Genomic DNA, 19,157 nt, shown 5'->3' with positions numbered 1-19,157 from the left:
ACAAGGAGATGGAAAATTTAAAACATAAGGCAAGTGGAGGATTGAATAAGAAGATCTAACATACATTTATTTAATCTAAGTTCCAGAAGGACACTTAGAAAGAATAAGAGGAAACGATTTATTTTAAGATAATGGCTTATTTTAAGAGATGATAATTTTCTAGATATGGAAATCTAAGATCACAGATCTAAAATCACAGATATGGAGAATAATTTTTATCAAATAGATAAGTAAAAAAGAACCTTACAGTTAAACACATAACAATGAAACTGCAGAATACAAGAGACAGAGGAGATCTTAAGAATTAAGAGAAAAGGTGATCAATTATTTTTTTTTTTTTTTTTTTAATTTTTTTTTTCAACATTTTTTATTTTATTTTTGGGACAGAGAGAGACAGAGCATGAACGGGGGAGGGGTAGAGAGAGAGGGAGACACAGAATTGGAAACAGGCTCCAGGCTCCGAGCCATCAGCCCAGAGCCTGACGCGGGGCTCGAACTCACGGACCGCGAGATCGTGACCTGGCTGAAGTCGGACGCTTAACCGACTGCGCCACCCAGGCGCCCCGGTGATCAATTATTTTTAAAAATGACAGAGGCTTACCAGAGACTTGTCTTTTGACTTGTCAAAACAGACTTCTCAAACAGAGAAGATAATGGAATATGCTGAGATAAAAAGACTGTCAAAGTAAAATCCGGTAGTTAGCAAAAATTACCTTACAAAAATGCAGACATTTGCAGGGAAACAGAAACTAAGAAAACTTACTCCCAACAGACTCTTACTAAAGAAACTTCTTATTTATTTATTTAATTTCATTTTTGAAGGAGAGAGAGAGAGAGAGAGAGAGAGAGAGAGAGAGAGCATGAGCGGGGGAGGAGCAGAGAGAGAGGGAGACACAGAATCCGAAGCAGGTTCCAGGCTCCAAGCTGTCAGCACAGAGCCCGACGCGGGGCTCGAACTCACAAACTGTGAGATCATGACCTGAGCCGAAGTCAGACGCTCAACCGACTGAGCCACCCAGGCGCCCCTAAAGAAACTTCCAAACGATGCATTTTACAAAGAAGGAAACTAATCTGAGAAATAAGGTCGGTGATGCAAGAGACAATATGTTAAAAGATAAACTGAGAAAGTATGAAAATTTTGAGTTTATTTGAGCAAAAATTAAATTGGGCAGCATCTCACCTGGCAGAGAGAAAGGAGCTCTGAAGAGCTGTACAAAATGAAAGACTTTTACAGGCAGAAGGGAGCAGGAACAAGGAAGTTCTACTAGGCAAAAGTGAGCTGGTTATTGCAAACTAACTTTTCTTTAGGGGATGGCAGGGTCTCCCAGGCATGACCTAACTAGGGCTGACCAGGCAATTCCGTATTGATTCATTTAAGATTCCCTTTCTGGTAGAGCCAAAACTGATTAGGTCAAGTCTTGGTCTGGTGATGTGGGACTAGCATCAGTGAGGCCCATTTTGGGCCTGTTGCCTTATTTATAATAATCGGTAAGTAAAGAAATGGTACTTCTGGGTAAATCAAAATAAAGAACTATAAAGAAACTAGCAACATTTAACTGGGGACCTAAAGATAACCATAGAAGATAGATCTTTGTTCTTCACTTTCATCTGGACACTGGACAACATCAGCATATCAACTGAGGGGGGAAAATAATTAGATAAGAGCATTAGGTCTTGCTCTGGGGGAGGAAATACAGGGATATTGATTAAATTTAGATTTCTTTTCTTAAAGTTTATTTATTTTGAGAGAGAGGCAGAGAGAGAGAGAAAGCACAGGGAGGTGAAGAGAGAGAGAGAATCCCAAGCAGGGATTCTCTGCCCTGTCAGTGTGGAGCCTGATGCAGGGCTGAAACTCATGAACTGTGAGATCAAGACCTGAGCCGAAACCGAGAGCTGGACGCTCAGCTGACTGAGCCACCCAGGTGCCCCAGTTAAATTTAGATTTTTTTAATGTTAAATAACCATGGTCAAATTTTAAGGGTAACCACTGAAAGTACAGAATGCATAACTTTCAAACCATTTAAGGACAGATAATGGAATGAGGGAGAGGGCAAAAAACAAAATTCCATTTTATTAATGTGATTCTTTTTTTTTTTAAATTATTTTATTTTTGAGAGAGACAGAGCATGAATGGGGGAGGGGCAGAGAAAGAGGAAGACACAGGATCAGAAGCAGGCTCCAGGCTCTGAGCTGTCAGCACAAAGCCCGATGCGGGGTTTGAACTCACGAACCGTGAGATCATGACCTAAGCCGAAGTGGGTGTTCAACCAACTGAGCCACCCAGGTGCCTCTATTAATGCAATTCTAAGCACATGAACTTCACAGAGTATGCAATGTTCCCCAGTGTTTTTAATATACTGGCAACACTTCCTCTATCATATGTTTAAAGGAGGAAGTTTAACAGAGAACGCAGAGAACATAATATACCCATAATCTTATGATTATGCTCTTACAAAAAGGGAATGATTAGAGATTTTAAAATTCTCAGAAATGAGGGGCAGGCACCTGGCGGGCTCAGTTGGAGGAGCATGAGACTCTTCATCGCCGGGTCCTGCGTTCAAGTCCTACGTTGAGATTACTTAAAAAAATAACTTAAAAAAAATCCTCAGAGATGAAAGAAAGAAAAAGCAGAAATAAGACGTTTAATCAAAAGTAAAATCTCCCAAGAAAATGAAATATAACAAAAGTATCAAAGAGAGGGACAAGAGGGGAGGACAATTAGAGGCCTGGGTTGATTTAAGAAGTCCAATATTCAAACAATGGGGAGTTCTGAAGCGGGGGGGATTAGAGAAAATGAAGAGCTGGGATGTGGCGCACAGCACGGCGACTGTAGTTAACGACACCGTGTCGCAGACTTGAGAGGTTGCCGCGGGACTGGATCTTCAGTGTTCCCACCATAACCACCACCGCCACAAGCACCACAGCAAAATGGGAACTAGGTGAGGCGAGGGATGTGTTAGCTAACCAGCAAACAAAAATCAAGACCAATATTACATTCGGATAAAACTAAACTGTAAAAAATAAACAGAACACGTCCAGAGGGTTTTACTAGAAAATCCTAGCAAACATTCAAAACTAACCATAGTAGACGGGGCTGGAGCGGCCCTACCTTTTCTGCTGCAGTGCCTGGTCCAGGATACCCTGCTTGTCCCGCAGCATTTGATGGAGGTGTCTCATCTCTTGCTGGTACTGAGCGGTTTTGCTAGCAAAGTCTTCCTGTTGCTCTGTCAGACGGTGACTGATGTCGCCCACTTTCAGTGCTGCCTGCTTCTTGTACCCCTGGGGGAGGAGGAAGCACTCTGTGAGTGAAGGGACGCTGCCTGTGGCCCACGGGGTGCCTTCCCAGATGTATACCCTACCCATTTGGGCCATGAGAGCCCACTGAGATAATGAGTAAACCTTCGGTAAGCCCGATCTGGGAGGGCAAGGATCATAAAAGTCATATAGGGGGGTAAAAAAAAGGAATGTCAAGTATAATAATACCAAATTTCTAGTCTGCATCATGCCTAGTTTTTATATGCTACAAATAAAAACAGACCAACCTGGCAAGGTCTGTTCACTCTATCGGTAAACAGATGACAGAGATAAAAGCCTGACTCATTTGTTTTCCTTTTACCTTTTTATTGTATAGTATTTAAGGTTAAGGTATTAAGGTCAGAAATATGACCCCAGTAAGCCGCTGTTTCCATTTGAAATGGAACTTCTGAGGTTAAATGGCCACTTACCTTGATTTTTTCCTCTAACTTTCCCAAGCGAATGTTGCCTTCTATGATTTTGTTGAGAACTCCATCCTTTTCACTTTCTAAACATTTAGCCTAAAGAGCGAAGTAAAAAGAAAAATAATGGGCTCTAAGTTGAACAGGAAAATTAAATTAATAATTCTTCTGCGAAGAATCTTGCTACTTACAAGTAATCTCCGTTCTGCCACTTGTCCTGGCCCAGCACCTGTCTGGCCCCCAACCTCCACCCCGTTTGAAGGCTGTGGGCAGAACTTGGGGCAACAGCTGAGGAGGGGCAAGAACCCAGAACAGCAGGCTGGGTGCCCCTCCTGGACACCAATGGAAGATCGAGCCCCTCAAACCAGGGGAATGTGAGAGGTTGGAAGGGTTTTCAGCACACATCTCTATTCTTGCGGGATATATATCATTCCTTCAATCAGACCCAAGGAATAAGTGCCGAGATGCAAATATACTTTTACCTTGACTATTTGAATAATCACAAAATTAAGGATAAACATGAATGCACAATGCCACTCACCAAACCAAATGTGACAGCTTTATATCTTAGAGGGATGTCATTTGCAGCAGAGTGCTTTAGATTAATATCCATATGGGACATGAATTACTACACACTATAAATTATTTCAAATGCTAAAATAAAAAAGCAAAGATGAGCACAGTTTGATTTCATTTGATTTCCTTCAGAAATGAAAAATAAGACACAGAACATTAAATAACTTTGCCATAAGTTACGTGGAAAACTCATCCTAAATGTGGGATTGCAAATTAAGGTGCCCCTTTTGGGGCCCCTTGGTGGTTCAGTCGGTTAAGCGTCTGACTCTAGATTTCGGCTCAGGTCGCGATCTCACAGTCGTGGAGTTGAGCCCCAAGCTGGGCATAGAACCTGCTTAAGATTCCCTCTCTCCCTCTCCCTCTGCCCCCACCCCCCTGCCCCCTGCATGAGCGGACCTGCACGCACATACTCTGTGTCTCTCTCAAAAATAAAAAATAAAAATAAAAACTAAAAGAAGAAATTAAGGTGCCATTCTCAATAAATTAAGGCCTAGGAGACCAGGACAGAGTAAGGTTGGGATACTCGGCCCACAGTCCCAGGACAGGGCAGAGGCAGCAAGCAGCACCCCGAACCCCGGCTGGTCTCGGGGCTCCCAGGCGCAAGGCGCTCGCAGGGCCAGGGGACAACAGTGTCTGTAGGTACACAGATGTCTCTTGCGGTGGGCACAGCTGGGGAGGGCTGAAAGCAGCTCCCCCACGTTCGAGGGGTCTAAGGATTCTAAACCTGAGCCTGGCATTCAGGCCATAATAACAAAGTTCAAGGCAGGGGGAGAGAACACGTTTCATTACAGATTGTTGGCTTAACTTGTAACTTCCAAGTATTTGGACAAATAGCGTATGGCTTCCGTTTCGATTCCCATCCTGGGCCCAGAAATATGAAGGGAGGACCTAAGAGGGACCGTGTGAGGATCGGGGAGGATCTAAACTTCATCACAGAAACCTGGGGTGATCGTTGGCCCACACGGGAGGTGCAGGGCCTGCCTCCCGGGGAAGCCTGCGTGCCCTGCGCTGCAAACAAGATGACTTCGCCTTTACGGTGGTACTGACACGTGGCAGCGGGGTCCCCGTTTTTCAGCAAGCTTCTGCTTTGCGCTCTGGCTATTCCAGTGGGGAAGCACAGGAGGCAAGGCAAAGGGGGAAATGGGCGCTCAGCACCACTACAGAAAATGCCCGAGCCCAGCACTTGGGTTAGGATGGTGACCTCTCAGGAGGCGGATGGGACTGGGGCATACAGGCTTAGGGGCCTATCATGTTGTGTTTGAGTCACATTGCTTCCAAAAGACCTGGGAAGGGCTTAGAAATCACCATTAATGTGTAATCAATCTTACCACTCGTAGCAGCAACTATTGTAATTAAGAAAGCAACTTTTTTGGTAACCTTAATATAACTGCAGAATGAGATCTCAAGACTGGCTTAATGAGCATCTCTGTTATTACAAATAAGGATCACATTTCCCCCAAGAGGTGTGTGCTACTTATATTTCTATTTCCTCTTATATAAACAATGGCTAAAAGCCTAATGTTCATTATCCTATGGAGAATTTTTTCTTTTAAATTTTTTAATGTTTATTTATTTTTGAGACAGAGAGAGAGAGAGACAGACAGACAGACAGAGTGAGTGGGGGAGGGGCGGAGAGAGAAGACACAGAATCCGAAGCAGGCTCCAGGCTCTGAGCTGTCAACACAGAGCCTGACATAGGGCTTGAACTCACAAACTGGGAGATCATGACCTAAGCTGAAGTTGGAAGCTTAATTGATTGAGCCACCCAGGCACCCAGAACTTTGGTTGTTGTTTTTGTTGTTGTTGTTGTTGTTGAGAGACAGAGAGAGACACACACACAGAGAGAGAGAGAGAGAGAGAGAGAGAGAAAAAGAGAGAGAGAGATCCTGAGCGAGGGGAAAGGGGCAGAGGGAGAGAGTGAGAATCTTAAGCAGGCTCCACGCTCTGTCCAGAGCCTGATGCGGGGCTCAATCCCAGGGACACTCAACTGACTGAGCCACCCAGGCGCCCCCTCAAAGGAGGAACTTGATACCTTCCTAACAAACGGGAATAAGCCTGTGGCACATCCTGACAGACTCTCCACACCCCATTCACTTGGGAGAGGGGTTGAGTGATTCCAAGTTTGCCAATTTCCAAATGTCTCAGAAAATCTGCTAGTTTCCTCTGTCATGACATGCACTAAATTATTATTTCTAATCATATGCTACCAGAGATTTGCAACGCTGCTTAAACAAACATATTTAAATGAATGTAAGCAACATGTGTTCAAAGTTGAAAAATCATAAAGTGCAAACAGGCCTAGATTTTTTTCTTAATTGCCTGTAATTTCACCACTTGGAGACACTGCTACGTAAGTCCCATTTTGTGGTAAATTCTATCGGGCTTTTTTCACTGCGTGAAGCTTGGCAAAGAGCGTGCCTCCTTTCACTGCACAGTCTGCCGCTGACACCTTTTAACATTAATGTGGAAATGCCAAGAACCATGATCACGTGGGCTGGCGGGGCAGTGCTCCACCATCTAGGACCACCGATAACCCACGCGGTCCTTTCCTTGGGACTAGGGTCGCCAGGAGCAGCGAGGGATGGACTCTGTTTACCCTGTCCATGGTGCTCATATTTCATCTTCAAACAGGGAACACATTAAGTCAGCTTTACAGGGAGAATATGAAGACGCGTCTGCATGTGTGATAAATGCCTGGCGACCCTGTTCTATTTGGCTGGATCAACTAATTATATGAGTTTATCTTCTAGAGTATCATTTACCATTATTTAAAAGTGTGGGTTATCCGCCTTTCAAAAATGTGTTTCCCCCATGGTTGAAAGCAAAAATTTTGGAGAATCTGAAAATGTGCAGTTAAAATGTAAAAAGATGAAGGTTTTTCCAGGTAATGTTATAAAGACAACACACTTAAAACTATGTTTGCATATTAACTTGCAGTGGACTCGAAGTTAACTGGGGGAGCTTACCAAATACATAAGACTGTCGCGTTCCTGGGTCATATTCTCTGCCAGGCCAACAAGATTTGCCAGGTACTGGTGAGCAGACATTTCGTTCTCCATGGCTTTTTCCACCTGCTTTTTGAGGACGTCAATTTTCTTTTGAGACCTCCTAGAGAGTCCCCCCAAATGGTGGAATAAAAAACTCATTAGCCTGAATGGCTAGGGCATAGAGACTATCTGAATTGTAAAAACAGCAAATATGTTAGCATTTAAATGTATTCTTCGGCAACCCAAATCTTCCATTGAGTTTCAGGGTGAGAATAGGTAACCGAGTTTAATTTTGAATGAAGCATAATTACTGATTCCCGGCCAAGTCAGCAAGAATCAAAAAATGCTTCACACAATTAATAGGTTACTTATGTATTATTCTCTTAATTTTTTGGCCCATGTTCTAAAAGATGCTTTTGAAAAAGGAATCCAGTTACCCCAAAATGCATAGGAAATAAGTTCCAGGACTTTCAGTCTTAGGGTCATCATTATGACTATCAACTATAATTGAACCATAGACTTGAGAAATGTTGGCTAATGCTGGTCAACAGCAAAGCCTTTACTGGGCTTTTGTTTTGATATCCAGTAATCTCAATGATCTTTTTCCATTTTCTAGCCAGTATTAGACAAAGAAAATAAAACGGAATATTTGTCTCTTTTTAATACAAAAAATAAAAATAAAAATAAAAAACCCGGCTGAAGAAAAGATAGATAAAAACCTATTTATTTTCTGTGCCCTTTCGAGTTCAGCTCCCAGGGCTTTGTTTTCAGCTGTCAGGCGGTTCTTCTCTAACAGCAGGCTCTTTTTCTGCATTTGCAGGACGGCCAGCTTTTCCATCAGTTCTTCTAGCTCAGCACCTCCTTTCTCCTCTTCCTTCTGCAACTGGCTGGCAGACAAAAACATCACAGGCTTGTATCTGCACTCTGAAGTTAACTTGAGGCGGCCACTGCCAGGCAAGTGATGGGCAGTCCAGCCCCCAGGGCCCATGGGGCTCCTTGGGAGGCAACCCCCCTACCCGCCCCCCCCCACCCCGGAAATACTGTTTGTCTCCTCCCGGAGGGCCTGGGATGGAGCTTCTAGAGGCTGGGCATGGCTGGGCACACACTTCTTTGATGGTAATGGTCTAACCCCTGCCCGTAAATGTTGCATATGCCTCTACATGGATATACTTTTCTTTTAAAGTTTATTTATTTATTTGGAGACAGAGGGTGGGGGGCAGAGAGCAGAGAGTGAGAATCCTAAACAGGCTCTGCACTGACAGCCCCACGTGGGACTCGAACTCACGAACTGTGTCAGCATGACCTGAAGCAAAATCTAGAGTCGGATGTTTAACCAACTGAGCCACTCAGGGGCCCCTGTATAGATATACTTATTTATAACCTATATTCCTTCCAGAAGAAAAATTAAGATAGTTTCATTTTTTACATAGTTATAATTGCCTTCCCAAATCCTAATGCTAAAACAAATTTTCTGTCATGCTAAATTCAATGGTTTTATGATAAGAGAAATAAAAGACTAAAGAGGGCATACAATTTCAATATAAAATTCTGGCAAAATGACGCTTGAGAAAAGAGTTATTTCTTCAATGGTTCTCTTGGTCAGTTTTCATGCCATGACCAGCCCTGAACAGGTAGAGCCACACACAGAGGCTGCCCAATTCTGGGATGGGGTAGGTCTCTCTCGGTACCATTGGGCCTTACTCCCAGCCTTGCAGGCTGGCAAATTTAAATTTAAAACAAAACAAACAAATAAAAAAGGTAGAAATAATTTGTAAAAAAAAACAAAAAACAAAAAAAACCAGTTAATAGTGGGAGAAATACTTTATTTTTTTTACTGATTTTTAAGTAATCTCTACACCCAACATGGGGCTTGAGCTCACAACCCTGAGATCAAGAGTCACAAGCTCCACTGACTGAGCCAGCCAAGTGCCCTGAAATAGTTGATTTAAAAAAAAAAATTAAAATTATTTTTTTAATGCTTACTATTTATTTTTGAGAGACAGACAGCAAGCAGAGGAGGGGCAGAGAGAGAGGGAGACATAGAATCTGAAGCAGGCTCCAGGCTCTGAGCTGACAGCACAGAGCCTGATGTGGGGCTTGAACCCACAAACCGTGAGATCATGACCTGAGCCGAGGTCGGACGCTTAACCGACTGAGCCACCCAGGTGCCCCTAAAAAAAATGTTTTTTAATAAAACAAATGTTTCCTTTTCCACCCCCTGGGCATCCCAGAGGAAACTTGTACTGATCATTTCTGATTTTACTTCTGGTGAAATGCTATGATTTAAAGTTTTTTAAATTGTAAAATATACATATAGAAAACATATAAAAGATAAATGCAGGGGTGCCTGGGTGGCTTGGTCGGTTAAGTGTCCGACTTCAGCTCAGGTCATGATCTCACGGTCCGTGAGTTCGAGCCCTGCGTTGGGCTCTGTGCTGACAGCTCAGAGCCTGGAGCCTGTTTCAGATTCTGTGTCTCCCTCTCTCTCTGCCCATCCCCTGCTCGTGCTCTGTCTCTGTCTGTCTCAAAAATAAACGTTAAAAAAAAAATTTTTTTTTAAAGTTAAAAAAAAAAAGATAAATGCATATTTTAACAAATGATTATAATGAACCATCATATAATTACCATATAGGTGAAGAAACAGGACATTAAAAAGAAATCCCATTTATAATTGCACCACAAGAATAAAATACCTAAGAATAAATTTAATCAAGGAATGCAACTCTATACTCTGAAAACTGTAAGACACTGATGAAAGAAACTGAAGACGACACAAAAAAATGGGAAAACATTCCATGCTCATGGATTGGAAGAATACTCCTAAGATGTCCATACTGCCCAAAGCAATCCACAGACTTAATGCAATCCCTAGCAAAATACCACTAGCATTTTTCACAGAACTAGAACAAATAATCCTAAAATCTGTATGGAAACACAAAAGACCCTGAATAGGCAAAGCAATCTTGAGAAAGGACAAAGCTGGAGGTATCATAATCCCAGATTTCAAGATATACTACAAACTGTACATGCTTATATGGTCAATTAACCTATTACAAAGGAGGCGAGAATACACAAAGGGGAAAAGACAGTCTCTTCAATAAATGGTGCTGGGAGAACTGGACAGCAATATGCAAGAGAATGAAACCGGATCACTTTATCACACCATCCACAAAAATAAACTCAAAATGAATTAAAGACCTAAATGTGAGACCTGAAACCACAGAACTCCTAAAAGAGAGCATAGACAGTAATCTCTTCGATACTGGCCTTGGCAACACATTTATGGATCTGTTTCAGGAGAGGGAAACAAAAGCAAAAATAAACTATTGGGACTACACCAAAATGAAAAGCTTCTGCACAGCAAAGGAAACTGAATGGGAGAAGATACCTGCAAATAATATATCTGATAAGGGATTAACATCCAAGATATATAAAGAACTTCTACAACTCCACACCAAAAAACCATCTGATTAGAAAATGCGTAGAGGGCCTGAATAGACATTTTTTCCAAAGGCCTACAGATGGCCAACAGGCACAAGAAAAGATGCTTAACATGACTAATCATTAGGGAAATGCAAATCAAAACCATGATGAGATATCACCTCACACCAGTCAGAATAGCTAGTATTGAAAAGACAAGAAATTAATAAGTTTTGGGGGAGAAAAGGGAACCCTTGTGTACTGTTGGTGGGAAGGTAAACTGGTACAACCCCTGTGAAAAACAGCATGGAGAGTCCTCAAAAAATTAAAAATAGAAATACCATAATGATCCAGTAATTTCACCTCTGGGTATTTACTCAAAGAAAACAAAACACCAATTGAAAAAGATATACATACCTCTGAGGTGCCTGGGTGGCTCAGTCAGTTAAGCATCCTACCTTTGATTTCAGCTCAGGTCATGATCTCATGGTTTGTGAGTTCAAGCCCTGTGTTGGGCTCTGGGGCTGACAGTGTAGAGTCTGCTTGAGATTCTCTCCCTCTCTGCCTCATGCGTGCTCTCTCTCAAAATAAATAAACAAACTTAAAAATAAAAAAGATATACATACTGCTATGTTTACTGCAGCATATACAATAGTCAAGATATGGAAGCAATCGAAATGTCCATCAGTAGGTGAATGGATATAGAAGATGTGGTACAGATAGATATACAATGGAATATTCCTCAGCCATAAAAACGAATGAGATCTTGCCATTTTATGACATGGATGGACCTAGAGCATATTAAGTTAAATGAAATAAGTCAGACAGAGAAAGACAAATACCATATGATTTCACTTATATGTGTGATCTAAGGGACAAAACGAACAAACAGAACAAAATGGTGGTTGCCAGAAGGGGCATGGGGAATGGGCAAAATAGGTTTAACTATTTTACACTATTTAAAGTGTTAAGAGGTTAACACTTCCAGGTATAAAATAAATGAAATAAAATAAAAATCATGGACATGAAAAGTATAGCGTAGGGAATATAGTCGATAATACTGTATTAGCGTATGGTGACAGGTGGTAACTGTGTTATGGTGGTGAACACTGCCTAATGTATAGAGTTGTACAATCACTATGCTGTACACCTGAAACTGATATTAACATTGTACGTCAACTATAATTCAAAAGTAAGATAAAAAACACAGAACGTTTCAAGTACCCCAGATATTCCCACGTGTCCTGCCCCAATCACAGAGCTTCCTTGAGTACCTTTATAGTGTTACCACCTATCCACGCGTTGCTACGACTCAGTCTGGTGTGCCAGTGTTGGAACCACACATGAAGAGAATCGAGATGCACAACAGGTGCACAAAGGGCTGTATGTATTTTAGTGTCTTATGTCTCCAAGACTCACCCATTTGTTTTGTGTGGCTGTAGAATACTTAACTGTATCATTATACCAAATTCTATGTACCCATTTTCTTGCTGATAGTCATTCGGCCTGTATTCTGTATACAGACTTGCGGGATTCTCTGCAGGAATGCTACTCAAAGTGTGACCCTCAGATGGGTGTCGGTCTCCAGCTATTTGTTACTTGTCCACAAGATCAATACAGAACCTATGAGGATGGCTTCGAAACTTTTACAGCAATCTAACGCTGCTGTGATATCTGTGTAGTGTGATGTGAGTGAACCTGATTTGTTGAACAGCAGTTTGGGTGTCGTCAAATGTGCGGAGAGAGTGGCATGTGGCAGTAGCTGCGTGCTTGTTATGTGCAGCAGGAATACGTGACAATGTAGACGACATTGTAGACATGTAGACATTTTAAGGTTAGCTTGTCAACTGTAACTCAAAAACATACAAGATCCAGAACTCATTTCTTTCACTGAAAACTAACTTAACTATTATTTTATTGGACACATTCAACTGGGTTAATGATAAATGGTTAAAGAAGAATGTTGAAAATGCAAAGACTTCTGCTTCCAGCCAAGACAGAGTTGTAGGGATAGATTTACCCCTTCGGCTGGAAAACGAGGCAAAACGTAAGAAACAAGTTCTCTGCCTTTAGACGATACACAATGCAGGGCTGTGATCCCTGAGGAAGGAAATAACAAAGTGAGTACTACAATTGCTTACTGGCAGGCTGCAGGACAGGACAGGAAAACTCCAAATAGAACCTAGTGGACCTGCCGGGTTGAGGAGTCAGAGATCAAAGAGGCCAAAGTAGCTAGTGGGGCAGGCAGAGAAAGGGCTCCGGAGATCTTTAGGGGGGTGGGTAGTCACTACAAATCTCTGGCTGAGGACTACTGATCTGCACACGCGTGAGAGGAAACTACCTGAGGCTGAGAAAGAACCATTAGAAATGAGGAGGCAGAACCATTCTTGACATTCACCAAGAACTAGGAGTAGTACACACGCCCAGTAACCAGAGTGGAAAGACCTTATAATAGAAGGGGCACTGGAGATAACCCTCAGAAGGGTATCACTGCCTTTGTAATGAAGCTAAGGTAGCCCTAGACCAAAAGGTGCCTTGGGCCTACCCCAAGAAAAGCAAACTTTGAAAGAACCCAACTACGGTCAAGTAGCGAAAGTGTGCACCAGAACAAAATCTAATGCTATTTAAAAGCAATGCACTACATCTAGCATCCAACAACACAAAATCTACAATATCCAGCATCCAATCAAGCATGGGAATAATAAGTAATAAAATATGGTCTGTGATCAGAGGGAAAAAAAATCAATAGAACAATTCCAGAAGTGAGAGAGATGATGGCATTGACCAACAGAGATTCTTAAACAGCTATTATAAATATGCTCTGTATGTTCAAGACAGTAGAGAAATGGATGAGGAGAGATGAGAAGAGAAATGGAAAATATAAATGACTCAAATGGACCTTCTAGAGATGGAAAAATGCAATATATGAGGGAAACCATACACTGTATGGTTATAAAAATACAGATTAGACACTGCAGAAAAAAAGATTAGAGAACTGGAAGACAGCAATAGAAACTATCCAACTGAAGCAGAGAGAAAGAAGACTGAGGGAATAAATGAACAGAGCCATCAGAGACCCATGGGACAATATCAAGTGGTCCCAGGAGAGGTGACAGAAAGAAGAATAGAAAAGAATATTGAAGAAACAACAGCTAAATTATTTCCAAGCTCAGTCAACCTCAAGCAGAATAAACATAAAGAAACTACACTAAGGGACATCCTAATTAAATTGCTAAAAACCAGTAACAAAGAAAAATTATTAAAAGAAGCCTGAGAAAAAAGACATATCATGTTCAGAGGAACAAAGATGATAACAACAGCAGATTTTCATCGGGCACAATACAAGCCAGAAGGCTATGGAGAGCATCTTCACACTGAATGGGGAACAAAATTCTCCAAATCAAAAACCTATCAACTTGTAAGTTTTTTACCCACCGAAATTATCAGTATAGTTTTATCATTTTCCCAACAGAAGTACTCTACTTTTTAGATATTTGTTCCTCCGATGAAATACAATTCATTGTTATAAACTGATGTTGTTTCTATCAACTTTGCTAAAATCTCTTATTATTTCTAATGATTTCTCTTTTGGTTTATATTTGAGTAGTATGGGTTTTTCTGCCCTTTCATTTTTGACCTTTCTGCACCTTTCTGACTGAGATGTATAGCTTAATGGCAACACAGGGTTGCCACTGAGAACTTAGCTACACCACTCCATAGTATTTCTGCTTCGCAACCCATTGTGTACGGCCTGCGTGAGGCCTTGAGTGGATGCTAGCCTCCCCCATGCACAGGACTTTGGTCACATCCTGCAGAGTCATGGGTAAATGTAAATTCCTGGTGGTATTCCTCCACGTGATAAGCATTCTCTCCACCTCCTAGGGCCTTCCCCTCACTGCCTCATAGGTAAGAAGGCCCGAAGCTTACCAAAACCCTGCTCTTTTTAGTTTGAATTGACCAATCTGGTCTCCATCCAAGAACCCTAGCATGTCACTCACAGACGCTCATGTACCCAGGCACCTTGCCTTGACCTCCCGTGGGGCCCCTCTAGGTACCTGTGAGTTATAAACTTCCCTATTTCACTTTTCTTTGTGGTCTCACTATGGCTCACCATCCAACCTCCCAGGGCTCTACTTAACAAATGTTAATTTAATATTTAGTCTATTTAGTGTGTACCTACTCACTCCTGATGCATTTGCCTTTAAATCTAACTTTTTATTTTGTGTTTTCTATTTTATCACTTGTCCTATTTTTTCTTGCCTTCATTTGGACTGATTAAAAGGAAAAATCATTCTTTCCCCATACTAGTTTAGAAGTTATACACATTCTGTTTGCACAAATTTCATCATGTATATTTTCACACTATAGAATGAATCAACACCTTTCTCCTCTCCAGAATGACATAAAGACTTTAGAAGACAAACTCCATTGACTCCCTTCCTGATTATATGCTGTTATTGTTGTGCATATGAATTCTATGTATTTAAAATTAAAAAAAAAAATTTTTTTAGGTTTATTTTTGGGAGAGAGAGAGAGAGAGAGAGAGAGAGACAGAACACAAATGGGGGAGAGACAGAGAAAGAGGGAGACACAGAATCCAAAGCAGGCTCCAGGTTCTGAGCCGTCAGCACAGAGCCTGACGCGGGGCTCAAACCCATGAACTGCGAGATACGACCTGAACCAAAGTCAGACACTTAGCTGAATGAGCCACCCAGGCGCCCCAGAATTCTATGTATTTTTAAATCCCAAAAGATATTGTTCTATGGAATTGATGTTCACTTACATTTACTAACACATTCACTATGTCTTTTTTTTACTCTTATTTCTACCTTGTTTCTGATACATCCACGTCCGAATTATTTTCCTCCTCCTGATGCATACTCCCTTTTAGAATTGCCTTTAATGTAGGCTGCCTGGTGGCAACACTCAGTTTGGATTTGAAAATATCCTTATTTTGGCTTCATTCCTGAAAGGCATTTTCTCCAGTGATAAAATTCTAGCTCCTTAGGGGTTCTGTTTGTTTCCCAATTGACATGTCCCCTGTTACCTGTTAAACACCCTGCTGTGGCTGAACTGCTCTGAAGGAAACCTGTCCTCTGCTCTTTCGCCAAGACAGCTCTTCATTTACCCGACTGTGCTTGCGCTCCTTGGGCAAGTATAATCCACGTGTTGTCATATTGTCCTCAGTTGCGGAAGACACCCAGCCGTCATAACTCTAACTCTCCGGATCAAATATATCCCTATGTCGCTTCCTGTCTGTGATCTACTGATACCACGACCTTGGAGGACTCCAAGCCATCCTATGGTTACCTGCTTCTGATCTATTTTTCAGTTCACTAATTCCCCATCCTGACATGTCTCATCTAGAGTTAAGCCCATCCAGTGAATTCTCAATTTAGGTTATTGTATCTTCCAGTTCTAAAAATTCTGTTTCTTTTCCAAACCCAGTATTGTGGTGCTTTTTAGTTCTCAGAAGATATTTTGGAGGCTTTTATTTCTTTAAGCCTAACAGCCACCAGTTGTTTTATAGTCTTTGTCTGATAATTCTATATCTGGACTCTTTATTATTATGTGCTACTTCTATTGGTTCCCAGTCACTGTCTGTCTGTCTGTCTGTCTTTGTGTCCTGGACACTATCCTTGGAAAATTTTTAGGAGTAAGGAACCTTCCTCCAGAGAGGACTGAGGGCTGGTTCGTTTCCGGTTCGCCCTACCCTGAGGATGAAACCCTTTGGAGTCCCAGCTCGCTATTCATTTGTGGGTGCTGGGACTGTCTTGTCCTTCTGGATCCACTGATATTTCATTCAGGTATATCTGGATGTGGGTCTTTTTCATTCACCATACCAGGTACTCTGTGGGTCCTAGCGTTAGTCTTCAGAGACTTCAACTATGCCCTTCAACTATTAATGCCGGTCTGCCCATTTTCTTCAATCTTTCTTTCTGAGGTTCCTGACGATCTAAGGTTGGACTTCCTGGATGGGTCCTCCATCTATTACCTTCCTCTCCATTCCCAATTGTCTGTCTCCTTACGCTCTGGCAGAATTGACCAATTTGTCTTTTGGCCTTTCTAATTTTCTTTAGATTCTGGTAATCATTTATTTAAAAAAAAACTTTTTTTAACGTTTATTTATTACTGAAAGACAGAGAGAGTCAGAGCATGAGCAGAGGAGGGGCAGAGAGAGGGAGACACAGAATCTGAAGTAGGCCCCAGGCTCTGAGCTGTCAGCACACAGTCCGACACGGGACTCGAACTCACAAACTGTGAGATCATGACCTGAGCTGAAGTTGGACGCTTAACCAACTGAACCACCCAGGCGTCCCTCTGGTAATCATTTCTAATCTTGCTCTTAATAATTGCACTTCTTTTATGGCATTTTATTGTTTTAGATCCCCTGCATTCTCTATATTATCTGTTTCCTTTTATTTGTTTTTTTAAGTAGGCCTCACGCTTAGCACGGAGCCAAATGTGGGACTTAAACTCACAACCCTGAGATTAAGACCTGAGCTGAGATCACGAGTCAGATGCTCACCTGCCTGAGCCACCCAGGCACCCCATCTGACTTTCCTTTGAAGTGAGTTTCTCTGCTTACGTAGGTCTCCCTCTTTCACTGTATTTTTACCTCCTTTATATCCAATGATGCTTGTCATTTGTTCACATCTAGGAGTCTGCTCTTATTTTAGGATGAAGAACTGGGTATTTGGTAGGTATTATATAAGGAGATGGCTTTTCTGCCCTGGCATCTCCCTGAGCAGGCATATCACTGACTGCTGAGCAGGACTCTGCCTACACAGATGAATTCTGTGACTAGTCAGCTACCCTTTAGGCTAGAACCCCCCTGCCCCAAAAGCCAGAATAAGGAAGGCTTTCCTTGTGTAGACACCACTAGTCACCCCAAACCTTTAGCTCTCTCTAAACAAGTTTGCTAACTTTCTTTAGAGGTGGGGTGACACCCTGGTTCACATCGTGGGTAGACTCAACAGTTGTAAGTGATGATAAAAGCCAAGAACAATGTAAGCCTCCAGGCGTGGCCACCGCACAGCTCTAAGTCAGCTGGACAGCTCCCCATGAAAATAACCTCCTGCCCTCTCTTGGGCCACAGTTCCTCCCAGGCAAGCTGCCAACAGACAGAACAAACAAGACAAAATGGAGAAGCCACTCCATATTTATGATCCGCACTTCCCTGAACCAGGAGAGGACAAATGACACATAGGCATCGTCCCTGGACACTCACCGAGCATTCAGTTTAACCCTTTTATTCTATAAACACCTTTCTCTCAGGACCTCATCTTTGCCCGAGACACAGCCCTTTCCCAAATTCCTCCTGAGACTCCCCTCATTGTAGGAGCTGGGTCAACAGCTGCTTTGCTGATGACTAGTAACTAACTGCTCTGGTACATGTGGTGGATCTCTTACTACCGGATCAGTGTGGGAAGGGAGCCCCCTACCTGAGGCAACCAGAGGGTGGGCGCACTTTGGCTCCCTTCAGCCCAACTCCAAGGTGTCCTTGGCTTACCTCATGTCTGTAGTATTCACCTTACTTTGTCTGTTTTTCTACCCAATCTTGGTACAGCCTCTACAGACTTCCCCGAATTCACACATTCCATCCCTGATGAAGCCATGCCCCTCTTCCCATGTTACAAATGCTCTCTCCAGTCAAACACTGTGCCCTCCAATAGGGAACCATCGGAGTCAATACTCTCCGTGTTCACCCTCACTGCTCCACCCTCTACCCCACCAGTCAACTCTGAGCACAAAGCCTCCTGGAAAAAGGCTGGCACAAAGGCCTTCTGTCACCTTCTAGTAGGGACGAGTTTACTCTCTACCACAATGCTCCTCTCCTATTTTCCACTTACAAGAGATGTGGTGACATGTTTGCCTTTTCAACATGTTTGCCTTGTCTTCCATTGCCTTTGCCATTAGTGGCTTCCTTCTGAAGGTTTTCATATCTTCTACACTCACATCTAGAATATGTGCCTATGACACATCCACAAAAAAACATCAGCCACAGGAGTGGGTGTTTGAGGGAAATAAAATCACAAAGAGGAACATAATCTCAAAAAACTTTCCTTCCTCTACTGGAATAGAAAAGTAAAGTACAGGTATGGCCCAGACAACATGAAATAGTACAGAGAAAACACTGGGTTCCAGCATTTACTGACGCACCAAACTAAGCACGTTACATGCCCTAACTCATTTATTCCCCCACGTCAACCGTCTTAGCTGAATGCCTAACCATTTAAAAAATTATTTCCTCCATTATGAAAATAATGTATATTCATAATAGAACACAGGTAAAATATTTTAAAACAAAACACAAAGAAAATTTAAATTACCCGTTTTGATGGTTAATTTTATGTGTCAACTTGGCTAGGCTATGGTGCCCGGTTGTTCGGTCACACGTTAGACGGATGCTGCTGTGGAGGAATTCTGCAGATGTGATAAACATCTATCGGCAACT

At 42.2% G+C, this 19,157-nt stretch overlaps 1 protein-coding gene across 6 annotated transcripts in view; it reads right to left on the bottom strand.

Moving 5' to 3' along the window:
• The window catches only part of CEP89 (centrosomal protein 89), a 70,569-nt gene that overhangs the window by 3,127 nt on the left and 48,285 nt on the right, over positions 1-19,157 (bottom strand). For 4 of the 6 annotated variants that reach the window (XM_058708229.1, XM_058708230.1, XM_058708231.1 and 1 more), the window contains 4 exons: positions 7,999-8,166; positions 7,259-7,400; positions 3,726-3,815; positions 3,110-3,279 (listed from right to left, as the gene is read on the bottom strand). In XM_058708229.1, coding sequence (XP_058564212.1) covers positions 3,110-3,279; positions 3,726-3,815; positions 7,259-7,400; positions 7,999-8,166 — 570 coding nt within the window. Of the gene's footprint in view, positions 1-601; positions 678-3,109; positions 3,280-3,725; positions 3,816-7,258; positions 7,401-7,998; positions 8,167-19,157 lie in introns of all 6 variants that reach the window. The other 2 variants (XR_009256081.1, XM_058708233.1) reach the window with 1 other exon arrangement.

The sequence above is a fragment of the Neofelis nebulosa genome, chromosome 17 (genome assembly GCF_028018385.1).
Source record: "Neofelis nebulosa isolate mNeoNeb1 chromosome 17, mNeoNeb1.pri, whole genome shotgun sequence".
NCBI classification, from domain to species: domain Eukaryota; kingdom Metazoa; phylum Chordata; class Mammalia; order Carnivora; family Felidae; genus Neofelis; species Neofelis nebulosa.
This window is presented reverse-complemented; position numbering and strand designations above follow the sequence as displayed.